Source organism: Serinus canaria, chromosome 12 (assembly GCF_022539315.1).
Source record: "Serinus canaria isolate serCan28SL12 chromosome 12, serCan2020, whole genome shotgun sequence".
NCBI lineage: Eukaryota > Metazoa > Chordata > Aves > Passeriformes > Fringillidae > Serinus > Serinus canaria.
Window position 1 is genome coordinate 2979258 of NC_066326.1, and position 13391 is coordinate 2992648.

At 43.7% G+C, this 13391-nt stretch overlaps 1 protein-coding gene across 2 annotated transcripts in view; it reads left to right on the plus strand.

Annotated features, from left to right (window-relative positions):
- The window catches only part of CNTN3 (contactin 3), a 98081-nt gene that overhangs the window by 69767 nt on the left and 14923 nt on the right, over window positions 1-13391 (plus strand). The window contains exons 8-11 of one of the 2 annotated variants that reach the window (XM_050979437.1): window positions 385-514; window positions 1640-1790; window positions 10030-10157; window positions 12009-12183. In XM_050979437.1, coding sequence (XP_050835394.1) covers window positions 385-514; window positions 1640-1790; window positions 10030-10157; window positions 12009-12183 — 584 coding nt within the window. The remainder of the gene's footprint in view (window positions 1-384; window positions 515-1639; window positions 1791-10029; window positions 10158-12008; window positions 12184-13391) is intronic. The other variant, XM_050979438.1, reaches the window with a different exon arrangement.

The following is a 13391-nucleotide window of genomic DNA, read 5'->3' on the forward strand; positions in this document are numbered from 1 at the left end:
TAGCAAGTGGCACAAGTGAAATCCCTTAAAGAGTGTGAAATGCCAGGGCCATCTGCACAGTTTGGATACTCTGGTCTGTCTGAGGGGGCTGCTAGGATTCTGACAGTGATTCTGGAGAAATAAAAGGGCATTTGAGATTGCCAGACCTCAGTGCAAGTGGGCAAATTAGAAGAATTACTTCATGCTCTGCATCAATCTCCATATCTGATCACCATTGCTGCACCATGCTGAAGTCCTGTCACTCCTTTTAGAACTGTTCTCATGATTTTGCTTTTGCATTTACCCTATTCATTGTATTTATGCTGTCCTATTTCTATTCCTTACTGATTTTAAATTTTTCACAGGAAATATATCATCAATAAAGATATTTTTCTTAATATTCAGGGAAGGATCCAAATTGAAAATGGTGCACTTACAATATCAAATCTAAATCTGACAGATTCTGGCAGATACCAGTGCATAGCTGAAAATAAACATGGTGTCATCTCTTCGAGTGCAGAGCTCAGGGTTGTAGGTAAGATGTTCCTTTTTTCACTAAAACACAAACCTCATTATCCCTCTCCACACCCCCTCAGATTGCACCTCAGATTTAACTCACTCAGCTGCTGTCGCTGAAATAAAACATTTTTGTCAACCTGGTGTCTTTATCTGCAGAGCTGAGGAGTTGAGTCATCTGCTGCCAGAGGATTTTCAGGCCAATCACTCATTTGAAGCAGAACAGGATAAATTATTCACAAGGGGAAGAGCAGGGATGGGGGTTTGGGATTAAAACCTCTGTGGAGGTGCTGCTGGCTCCATCAGCTGCTCTCACTCCTGTGGGGGGCTCAGGGACAGCCTGGGGTTAAAAACCTCTGGGTGCAGCCCTTGAGGAGCCAGGGACAGGCAGTGACATTGAGCCTGTCACTGTTGAGGACAGGCTGTGACATTGAGCCTGTGCCTGGGGCTGGAATAGTCCCAGCTGTTGGTTGGAGGGAGCACAGCTGGGGACAGACACACCCGTGCCATTTCTCCCTCCAGCCCAGCCCAGCCTGAGCTCTAGCTGAGTTCTGGGGACACAGGTAATTCCCTTTGTGGTGTGGATGAGCACACAAGGCTCCTTCAGCCTCGCTCTCCTCAAACACTGAATTTCCTTTCCAAGTTGATGTTACACAGGGAGAGGCCGTGAGCCTTCTCAAAACTCTTTAATTCATGGAAAGTGCACCCAGAATGAGCTGCACTGTCATTTCCTGTCCTCTGACAGGCACTGGCACATGGAACTGGGAACATTCCAGTTCCCTGAGGTTCAGTGAGACTCCTGGAGTGATGTTGATTAGATTAATTACATAAATCTGCTCCCTTCAGCACAGCATCCACTTGGGCAGGTGCTGAGCCTGAAGCTGGGCTCCTTGAGCTTTGGTGGCTTTGATCTTCTGGGCTTTCCTTGCTGGGTGCTCAGCTGCACAGCTGAGACCTTGGGTAGCAGGATGAGGTACAAAAAAAGGAGAAAATGCCTAATTGCCCAATAGAAGATCTGTCTGAACTAATTAATGGTGTTAATTATGTTTGGAGTCTGAGAAGTGCTCGTGTAAGTGCTAACTAGCGGTGTCATTAATGTCACTAAAAGTGCTTTATTTCACTGCTACTACCCCTTCTCTTTTAGCTTCTGCTCCAGATTTTTCCAAGAGTCCAATGAAGAAACTGATCCAGGTTCAGATAGGCAGCACAGTTGATTTTGAGTGCAAACCCAAAGCTTTTCCTAAGGCCAAATGTTCCTGGAAGAAGGGAGGTGAGCAGCTACAGGAAAATGCAAGGTATCACCTTACATTGGTTTATTTGTTTTAATCTTACAAAAAGCTTTTGTGTGTCCTGTTATGCAGTGCTGTCAGCTGTAGATCCAACACCTGTAAAGTCTCTGAAGTCTGGCTGGCCTGGGGTTTTTTGCTTGTTTTTTTTTGTTGTGATGGCATGAGAGCACTGAGAGGGTGAATGTGCTGCCTTCTCTAAGGTCAAGGGTCAGATTTTGTTTTCAGTTTAATGCAGAGTTAGGCCTGATTTAGAGAGAGCCAGGTACTGGTAGGGAACTGGGAATGCAAAGCCTGCACAAAAATACTAAAAGGCTTCAACAGAGTGCTCTGAAAATGCTGGCAAAGGGGCAGTGAGGTGTGTTACAGCCATGGGGATGGTATAGCTGAGAAAAGAAAGAAAAGTTAAGTTGGAGGGCAACAGTAGCACAGGAAAGCATTAAAAGAAAAGGAAAATGCACTTGCAGGTTCTTTCCAAGCAGCCATGATCCTACCAGGGACAGCAGATGCCATGTTTATGTTTATTTGTGAGGGTTAGGGTGACAGGGGATGTGTTTTGGGATTGTAACTCTCAGGGGACAGTTTGGGATTCACACACACCCCCAGCTATTGATTTCCAACAGCATAAAAATGTTTGTTTCCAGCAATAGCCATTAAAGCCTTATTGAATTAGTCATAAACTGAAACTGCACCAGTGTGCTGGTGAAACTGTATAAAAAAACAACCCAGGGCTCTCCCACACTGGGCATTGCTGACTCCCAGCCTTCCTGCATTTCAGTATTTACAGACTGGGAGCTCCAGGCGGGGAGCTGGGGCAGCACAGGAGCTCCTTGGAGGACAGGTGTGATGGAGATGGTTCCAGCTGTGATGGAGATGGTTCCAGCTGTGATGGAGGTGGTTCCAGCTGTGATGGAGGTGGTGACAGGTGTGCTGGAGATGGTTCCAGCTGTGATGGAGGTGGTGACAGGTGTGCTGGAGATGGTTCCAGCTGTGATGGAGGTGGTGACAGGTGTGCTGGAGATGGTTCCAGCTGTGATGGAGGTGGTTCCAGGTGTGATTCAGATGGTTCCAGCTGTGCTGGAGGTGGTCACAGGTGTGCTGGAGATGGTTCCAGCTGTGATGGAGGTGGTGACAGGTGTGCTGGAGATGGTTCCAGCTGTGATGGAGGTGGTTCCAGCTGTGATGGAGGTGGTCACAGGTGTGATGGAGGTGGTTCCAGGTGTGATTCAGATGGTTCCAGGTGTGATGGAGGTGGTTCCAGGTGTGATGGAGGTGGTCACAGGTGTGATGGAGGTGGTTCCACAGGTGTGATTCAGATGGTTCCAGGTGTGATGGAGGTGGTTCCAGGTGTGATTTGCCATGGCCACAGCCAGGGTGGCACTTTGGGCATCCCAGCTGCAGCACTGCAGTGCTCAGGACAGGCTGTGCTCGCCCAGAGGAGCCAGAGTTGTTTTTGGGAGCTCTCCCTGGGCCAGGTCAGCCTTTGTTCCTGGGTTAGACACAGGCTGCCGTGCCAGCAGCAGCTCTGGAGGTCCCAGTATGTGCTGGGAGCAGAGGGGACAGGCTGGCTGTGCGTTCCTCTGGTGTCACACTGTGCTTGGCTGGATGATTCACGGCCAGACAGGGTCCAGAGGGCCAGGCATGACTCTGAGGAGAGCAAACATGAGGGTTTGAAGGAGGATTGTCATGGTGGTGTGATTTAAGGAGTGTGTCCCTGCTCCTCTAGGACTGGGGGTGATTTGTGCAAAGCTCAGCCTGGCTTCTCAATTAGACAAAATTCTTCTGGTCCTGTTCCTGTAAAACACCACGTTCTGCTTCTCTCCTGCAGTTCTTAAACTCAGAAGTTGCTCCCAGATAAACAAAGCCTGGAGAACACCAGTGGAGAGCTCTATTTGTGCCATCATGGGCTGGAGCTGCCTCCTTGTACCCAGCAGCTTTGGGCACTGCCATCTCTGCCCTGGCTCTTGGCTCATGGGAGCCTCAAGAGTTTTCATGAGTTCTGGTGTTAAGTGTTGTCAAATGTGACCATTTGGCAGAAGTTGGGGCATCTGTTGCTGCAGAGCTGGACGTGCTGCCACAGCCTCACTGGCTGCCTGCCTGCAAGCAGGCCAGCAAAATCCCTTTCAAAACAGCATTGCTTGGTTATGGAATCCTTCTAGCCTTCAATTAAACAATCCTAATGTATTAAATTAAACAATGACCTCTAAAATTTATGTGAAACTTGCTGCCTTTTGATGGATCTCAGTCAGTTTTATGTTTATGACTGCTTTTGTGAGGTGTGTGCAAAAAACACACAGCACCTGATGGTGTCTGTTTAGGGAAATTCCCAGCTTTTGTCCTGTTCCATCTCCATAAAAAGCAGAATGGTGTCAGTTTCATTTGGGGTGATAGTACCAGGCTGAAGAAATCAACCCTCAGTTTGCAAAAATGAATTGAATGTGATGCTGCCTGCCTTAGGTTTATGAACATAAATTACAGCTGATGCTTCTGCCAAGTGCAGGTAATTCCAAAATGTGACCCAGAGCGTGTGCTTCTGACAACATCCTGTAAATGCTTCCAGAGGAAGCACAGGAACAAGGCAGGAATCCTGAATTAATCTAAATGAAATAAACTTGCCTTTGGAGAAGAGCAGAGGGAGGTGCTTTGCAGAAAGCCCTGGAGTTCATTACTGTCTGCTGTGAATAATGGCAACCCCTGGATTTCATGCAGTTCTACAAATTCCTGCAATTCAGGGAAAGGGTTTCAAATTAGCAGTACATTTCTCAGCCCTGAACTCCATTTCCAGTGCAGAATTCTGCTGGGGAGGGTTTCTCTTTCTTTAATTGCAGCAAGCAGGAGGAATGAGTTCCTGCCACCAGGGAGGTCCAGCATGGGCAGCACCTGGGAGAGGTGGGGAGGCAAAAGGACCTGAATTTTAATTACATTTAATTACAACTAGCAGCATGGCTAAAATGTTGTGGTGTTGTTGTGAGGGTCCCCAGGACCAGGTGAGAGATGAGAATTGACTCCAAGTTCTAAAAAGGCTGATATTATTATATTATATTATATTATATTATATTATAGTATATTATATTATATTATATTATATTATATTATATTATATTATATTATATTATATTATATTATATTATATTATATTATATTATATTATATTATATTATATTATGTTCCATTATATTCCATTATTACATTATATTACATTATATTACATTATATTATATATATAAAATGTCATATATACTATATCATTATATATATTATATCATATCATATTAATCTGTACTAAACTATAGAGAAAAGAGCCATCAGAAGGCTAGACAGGAATGAATAATAAAAACCCATCACTGACCAGAGAGTCTGACACTGCTGGACTGGAATTGGTCATTAATTAAAAACAATTCCCATGGAACTAATCAAAGCTGCTCCTGTTGGTGAGCAGCCTCCAGCCCACATCCCAAGCAATCAGATAATTCTTGTTTACATTTCTTTTCTGAGGCTTCTCAGCTTCTCAGGAGAAAAATCCGGGGCAAAGATTTTTCAGGAAAAATCATGGTGACAGCTAGAATTTATTGTCTCAAGAAAACTCCTATTTGAATCATAAAGATAAAGCACAAATTTTGAATTTCCTGGCATCAGAGAACTTGGGTTTCTCTGAGGTACTGACCACAACACTTTGGCAAAGCTTGAGAGAGTTTCATTTTGAGGCACTCTTGCTTCTGTTCTTAATTTATTTTTAAATGGTGCTGCCTTTTCCCTATGTTGAAGATTGGGATAATGACTCAGTAAATTTTAATTAAATGAGCTGAATATAGTGTGTCTTGTGGAGGGGAGAAAATGTAATTCAAAATGGATTCATGAGCTCTGGGCTGAGAAATCACTCAGCACTGAAGAAAGCAATCTTGTTTCTTGTTAATTTTGCAAAGTATGTGATTTATATATTTTTTTTTCTAGAGTATCTTTAATAAAGAGAGCTAAACATGAAAGAGCAGTGGAGTGCAGAGAGCAGTGAAAGCACAGGATAACATGCAGAAGGAAAGACAGAAAATGGGAATTAAATTCAGTGCCTGAGACCCCTCCACCTCTGCATGGATGAATTTTTGTTGTCTTTTTATCCTCCAGAAAAGGAGGATTAGATGCTTAACCAAGGTTAAATGCTCCTGATGCTGGTTTGACTCATCAAAACCAGAATAAATATTAAAATAACTCTTGTCCAGACATAACCTCTCCCAAGGTTTCCTTCATGTTTTATGTATATATGTGACTTTTAATTTTCAGTTTGGCAGTCACTGCCTGTGGGCTGTAGTGGCTCTGAACTCCTGGCTCAGACACCTGACTGGAAGAGGGTTAAAAACCAGGATTTTGTCTAAATGCAGAGCTGCATTTAGAAATAATTCACCTTTAAACAAGCTCACTAGGTGTTTCCTAGATGTTTCTACATCTGGTCTGTACCAAGGCTAGAAAAAGATGAGAAGATGCTGCACAAACTTCACTGAAATACTTCCCAGTGGGATTCCCTTAGGAAAACTCCAGTTTTAGCAGCTTCCATTATGGCAAATTAAAGAGGAAAGAAATAATTCCTGATAAAAAATGGCACTGTACTTAGAAGTGTTAGTTCATGGTTTTGCCTTGTTGCAATCTGGATTCAATATATTTATTCATTTTGTGTTACAGTTTGGAATGCTGTGATGTGAAAAGTAATGCAGTTCCTTACCAGTACTTGCAGAGGATTTAATTTTGCTGACTTGCCTGTTAATTAATCTGCTCTAATTTACTTGGAATTTGATTGATACATTAAAAGACACTTTTGACCCCCTTTTCCACTGTTCCTTGGCACTGAGGTGTTATGAGCTGGGAAGGAATGTGTTTGTGTTATTACCACATCAATAGGGATCTGAAATAGTTGTTGGTTTTTTTTCCTAAATAATCTGAGAAATGAAACAGGCAGTGATTCCTGAGTTTGATGCTATTTGATAGTTCAGTGATAAGAAGTTGCCTGGGGAGGATGGGCAGGATTGCAGCCATCAACAGCTGCATTCATGACCCCAAGTTTCAGTGCAGACACAGTCTGTCTTCTCTCTCTAAATATCGATATATAAAGAGGTGTAATTATAAAATCAGTGTATAAAGAGCTATAGTTTCTCTCACATTGGGAACCCCAGACTCCTGAAGGTGTTTAATCCTTCTCCCCATCCTGCTGACCTCAGTGGCAGGGTGTGGGGGTGAGCTAAGGGGGTTTGATTTGACTGGAGAGGAAAAGAATCTCCCCAGACATCAATTTCCCCAGTTTTGCTCAGGAGTCAGTGAGAGATGATGAGTTTGTCAGTGAGCTGTGATCTGATTCCCAACAGGCCCTGAATCCATCTCCAGCTGGAATTGAGCTGGATTTAGGAGCATCACTCCCCCCACGGTCCCTTCTGCAGGGCTGAAGGTTTTGTGCCCTTTGCCAGGGTGCCAGGAGGGTGCTGGGGGTGGAAAATGGAATTTCCATGGGAAGTTGCTGCCCTTAAGCAAAATGTTTTGGGAAACACCTGTAGATACAGGAGTGCCAGGGGCTGGATTGTTATTTGTGTGTGTCACAGGTCTGGGTCTCTCCCTGGCACTGTTCCAGCACCACGTGTGAATATGGAATAATTCCAGTTAAACTAAAAGCTGGGGTTTGTCTCCTGCTTCAGGACTTTTTTGGGGTTGGGGTTTCCACAGGCTCTGAGCTGTATTTACTGGTTTGTAATTGGAAAAAGTGGAGCATTGCTCTTTTTCTGATTTACCAGTGAAGATTTTATTCCAGGTATATTATTTTTCTCTAATTGATTTTTTTCCATGTGTTGTTTGCTTTTTGTTTTTTCATTCTAGAAAAAAAAATATTCTTAATTATATCAGGGTTTTAATAAGCTTTCTGTTTAATTATTTTAGGCCAAGCTAGGCTTGCAGGTAGCTCAGAGCACTCTAAAAATGATTCATTTTAATTAAACAATAGACATTTTCAGGTTTATTCCCTGATCCTGCTTTTTCTTCTCTTTGATCTTAGGCTTTGTCAACACTTGGGGTTTCTTTAGTTTTGTATTTTTTCTGTTGGAAATTGCATCAAAGCAGATGAAGCCTCAGCTAGAAAGTGCAACAGCACTTGCTTGTAACCATAATTGATATATTTTAACACCTTTTTTTTGATGTCATTCTAATTACCTGTAAAATGTATCGCTCATGTCTTTAACACATTTAAAATACCTATAAACCATATGGCACGCTTTAATTAATTTTAAATGTTCCATCTAACATGAAGTGCAGCCAAATACGACTGAGGAATTTTCCAAAACAAGTTAATGAACCCCGGGGAAGTCACTGAAAAAACACCTCAAATGCCACCTCGGCGGCTGAGGTACCTCGGGATGCTTTGTGTGGCTGTAAATGGATTAAACTGCCTATTTATAGCTCTCTTTCTCACCCCAATAAACCGCTTTTGTCTGTTGTTCTAGCAGGGTGACTTGTTATCTCTTGTAATTTGCATCTGCTAATTTCATTATTGCACCACCTCTGCCCAGAGGAGGAGCAGCTCAGAGACAGCCCTGAGAGCTGAAACCCCCTTTTAGGGAAATGCAGAATGCAATTTGGACTGATCAAGAGAAAAGCCTTGAAAAGTTGTGTGTATTTCTGTGTTTCAATTCCAAAAGCTCTGTTTTCCTCGTGCAGCTGTGGCAGAGTGCAGAGTGCAGCCTTCAGAGGGTGGAAAAGCCTCCAGGAGGTTTGGAGGATGAGGAGGGTTTGCTGCTGAGGGAGGGAGGGAGTGGAATTCCAGAGCCCTGGAGTTGTCCCACTGCTGGGATGTGCATTTGGGGAATGTGGGTTTGGGTCAGAGGAGTTCAGAGTGCAGGATAACATCACTGAACCCTTGCATGAAGAAATTTACCCCAAAATCCAGTCTAAGCCTCCCTGGCCATTCCTTGTCACTTGTCACCTGGGAGAGGGGACTGAGCCAGCCCTGACGGGCACCTTGTGGAGAGCAGATCCCAGCCCAGCAGAGCTCAGCTGGGACGAGTGGTGGGGATGGACTGGCATTGCTGGACCTCAGGAGTGCTGAAAATAAAAATATTGGCAGAGGTGTGTGCTGGATTCACTCCTTTAGTTCTGAATGAAGCAGGTGGAAGTGAGCAGGCAGAGCCCTCCCAGCTCTTGGTGGCAGTGTCAGGCTTGGTGACATCTGCTGCCTTTTCAGCTGGCACTTCCCCTAAAAGGGAGCAAGACTCAGCTAATGCAGGCAGGGCTTTGCCTGGAGAGGGTTTGTGTGTGTTTGCTGCTCTGTTCACGCTGCAGCTCAGCTCAGGGCTTTTCCAAATCAGCATCCAGCCAAGGTGCTGGGCTCCAGCTTGGTGCCTCTCAGGTGGGTTGATGGGCTGTGAGAGAAAAGCTCTGAAGCTCTTTTGACTTGGGCACATCAGGAAAATGGGGATTTTTTACAAATTTGTTAATACTGTGGACATTTTTATTTATATTCAGTTATTTTGCTGCTGCAGGTTATCTTAGGGTCAAAGTCCCTGCAGGACAGAACAGATGGGAGGACAAAAAATAGGGAAAAGGGAGTGAAATCAGCCTTAGCTGTGCAGTCTGGGATGTCACCTCTGCTCTGGGGACATCCCTGCTCCTCTGTCCCTCTGTGGGTTTTCTTCTGTCCACACCTTCACTGAGCACCTTCCTGCTTTTCCATGCTCTCACTGGGGGGGGTGAAGGGAATTTTCTGTCCTGCAAGTCCCTCCACAAAGGACGTTCATGAACAGCCCTAGGGAGTTGTCATGGCAATCACAGTTACTTCAGAGTTGCTGTGCAAGATCTCTTGAGCTAAACAACAAAAGAGCTGAAAATTATTCCACTTTCAATTGGTGCAGCTAAAAAAGGTGGAGCTCACGTGGGGTTTCTCTCTTTCACACCCTTACATGTGCCCACATCTCTTAAAAGATTGGTTCCAGTGGTGTCCAGAGTGATGTGTCCAGAGTAATACAAATCCAGAGTGATATGTTCATATAATACAAATCCAGAGTGATATGTTCATACAATACAAATCCAAAGTGGTTGGGTTCAAATCTGTGGATGGCCACAACGTTTTCAAACCCCAGGCTGGTAATTGTCCTGGTTTCAGCTGGCATGGAGCTCATTTTCTCCCTGATTGTTGACACAGTTTGATATGTCAGAGATGACATAGCAGGAAAGAATTTTGCCTGCAGATGCTGTGACTTTCCCAAATCTCCTGGTTGTTTTCCAGGATCAGCCTGTTAAAGGATGGAGGGCTGAGGGTGGCCAACGTGACCAAGGGGGATGCTGGCACCTACACCTGCCTGGCCACCAACCAGTTTGGAGCAGCCAGGGGCTCCACCAGCCTGGTGGTTACAGGTGGGTGAGCTGGGGATGAAACTGCAGCCTCAGCAGCCTGCAGTGGGGTGGCAGAATGTAAAGGCTGTGAGAAGTTATTTATTTAATGTACAAAGATAAAAGGATAGCTGTTACAGCTCTTTTAGTCATGTCAGAGACGCTGAGGGATTTTTTCTGTCTCTGACAAAGATATTTCTCAGATGTGAGGGAGTTCTGAACACTTCTCTCCCTCCTCTCACTTCTCTAAACACTAAATAGTGCAATTATGCTTTTAAGTTCGTGGGGGTTTTTAATTTGTTATGAAAAAAACATGTCAATCAAAAAAAAAAATCTTGGAGGTAATTTTGTATTCCCGTGGAAAATCTTTTGCCCAAAAGTGGTTTAAATGCTGTTTGCTTATGGAAAAAGATGTGGTGGAAACTCCAGCTGCAGGGGAGCATTCAGGGACTCCACGGGCAGCAGAACACAGTCTTTGAAAAGCAAATTTCCTACAGAATTGTTGTTCAGAGGGATCCTTCCTCCAAGTCATCCATTCCTGGCTGCTGGTTGAGATACTGGATGAAAAACAGCCAAGAGTTTGTGAAGTTTATCTGAAAAATGTCTTCTTTTGTAATGATATTTCTGAAAGATTTTAATTCCTGAAAGATCTTCCAAACTCAGAATTATCCAATATCCCACTGCATTACATATCCTGTATATCTCATAGCTCCAAACACAATTATTTTGTTCAGTGAATTAACAGCTTCATGTTTTCAGCCTGTGCCCTTATATTATTCATATCCCTGTATATACAAATAATGAAATTATATACAGAGAATTCCTAGAATCAAATTTTACTGTTACAGTATTTATGGTAGCTGAAGTTTTTCTCTGTTAATGGTAATTCTGGGAGAACAAACAGCAGTTCTTAGTGACACTGTTTATGTTCTGTGTGATATAGGGACCCAAGTACCCCGTGTGCTCCTCCTTCAGTGGATTTCCTGCAGTTTCTGGGGGTTTTTAGGTTCTTCCCTTACTGCCCCCTCTTCACCTGCCCAGTGCCTGCTGCTGCTGCTTCAAACCCAGTGGGGTTGCTGAGAGCCTCCCTTGGCAATTCCTGCCTGTGGATCCAGCTTGGTGCAGTGGATTGGCTGCAGCCAGCAGGCTCCAATTCACCTTCCAGTGCCCAGCAGATCCTGCTGGGAAATTGTGGTATTTTTGGAGATTTTTTCCTCCTCGTCGTGGGGAGGAAAGATGAATCTGACTCCATGTTCTTAGAAGGCTAAAATATTATATTATATTATATTATATTATATTATATTATATTATATTATATTATATTTATTATATTATATTATATTATATTATATTATATTATATTATATTATATTATATTATATTATATTATATTATATTACATTACATTATTATGCTATACTAAAGAATAGAGAAATGATAGAGACAGAAGCCTACAAAGAATGATCATGAAAACTTGTGACTCTCCCTCCAGAGTCCTGACACAGGTGGCTGTGATTGGTCATTAAGTTAAAACAATTTACATGAAACCAATTAAACAACCACCTGCTGGATAAACAATCTCCAACCACATTCCAAAGCAGCAGAACACAGGAGAAGCAATCAGATAATTATTGTTTTCCTTTTTCTCTGAGGCTCCTCAGCTTCCCAGGAGAGAAATCCTGGGCAGAGAGGATTTTTCAGAGAATGTGATGGTGAAGGAAATGCCAGGACACGAAGCTCCAGGCAGCATTCCCAGTGCAGCTGCACCTTCCAAAGCGGCTGTCACTGATCCCATCCAGGAATGGGGGATGTCAGTGGCAGGCAGAGCTCAGCAGTGCAGAAAAATCCAATAGCCAGTGTCTGTGCTCCCTGCAGAGCCAACCAGGATCACCTTGGCCCCTTCCAACCTGGATGTCACCGTGGGGGAGAGCGTGGTGCTGCCCTGCCAGGTGCAGCACGATCCCCTGCTGGACATCAGCTTCACCTGGTATTTCAACGGGAGCCTCACAGACTTCCAGAGGGATGCCTCCCACTTCGAGAAGGTTGGAGGGGGGATGAGCTCGAGAACCTATGCTCTTCTCTTCTCTTCTCTTTCGTCTTCTCTTTCTCTTCGTCTCTTCTCTTCTCTCGATTCATCTTCTCTCTTCTCTTCTCTCTTCTCTTCTCCTCTCTTCTTCCTCTCTTCTCTTCTCTCTTCCCTTCTCCCTTCCCTTCTCCCTTCCCTTCTCCCTTCCCTTCTCCCTTCCCTACAAAGTCCTCCAAGATTTGGCTTTTCCCTCACAGACAAACCGAGTCCCAGCTGATTACTGAAGCACAGGGGAGCTCCCTGCTGCTCCCCCAGTCCCTCGAGACCCTTCCCAAACCCCCACAAATGACTGAAATGCACAGATTACTGAAATGCAGAGTTAACATTTTGCTGAGGTTTATTTCAAGCGAAACTGTTCTGTTTGAAGCTCCCTCCCCTCCCCTCTGGTGAGAAGTCTCAAGTTGAGTTTGCTGAAATTTGTGTAGGACGTGATTTGCTTGCATCCTCTGCTGGTGTTGGGCATTCCCTGAATATCCACTTCCAATCAAGGAGATGGATTTTAGATTGCTTTTGACTCAACTTTTAATTTATTGTAAGCAATCAGCACTGAATTGTCCTGCAAACAGCTTCCATCTGTGCTTTCACAGCAGACCAGGCACACACATGGAAGGGAACCAGGCAGAATTGGCTTCAGCTTGTGTTGAGTGAAGAACTGAGACATTGTAATGCTGAAACAAAGGAAAATAATAAAATGTTTTCAAAGGTTCATGTCTTTTCCAAGACTAAAATAAACTTCAGAGTCATGGCTTTGCCTTTCTCCCAAATCAGTGGCCAAAGTAGCTGAAAACACCCACAAATTAGGGTTCTGTCCTTGAAGAAAATGCTGCTTGTCCAAAAAATTGTAATTTAAAAATTAAAATATCCGACTGAGGCGTTTTTCTCTTGGAAAATTCAACTGGAACTGAGTTAAGGCAGTAATTGAGCTCACACAAAGAGGAGTTTTTTGTTTTTTGGTTTTTTTTTTGCTAAGGGACACTGTTTAGCAAAGGTTTAATGTCAATTCTCTGTTCAGTGGTGTAGAAAACAAAGAGTGCACAAAGAGCCCTAATGTGATAGGAAGTTACAGTTTCATTCAGGTTTTATTTCTTTTGCCATGATCCAGGAAATAACCACATGCTGTGATCTGAGAGAGAACAACAGGGAAAAAAGAGTAAAGATTAAATACTCAGTGA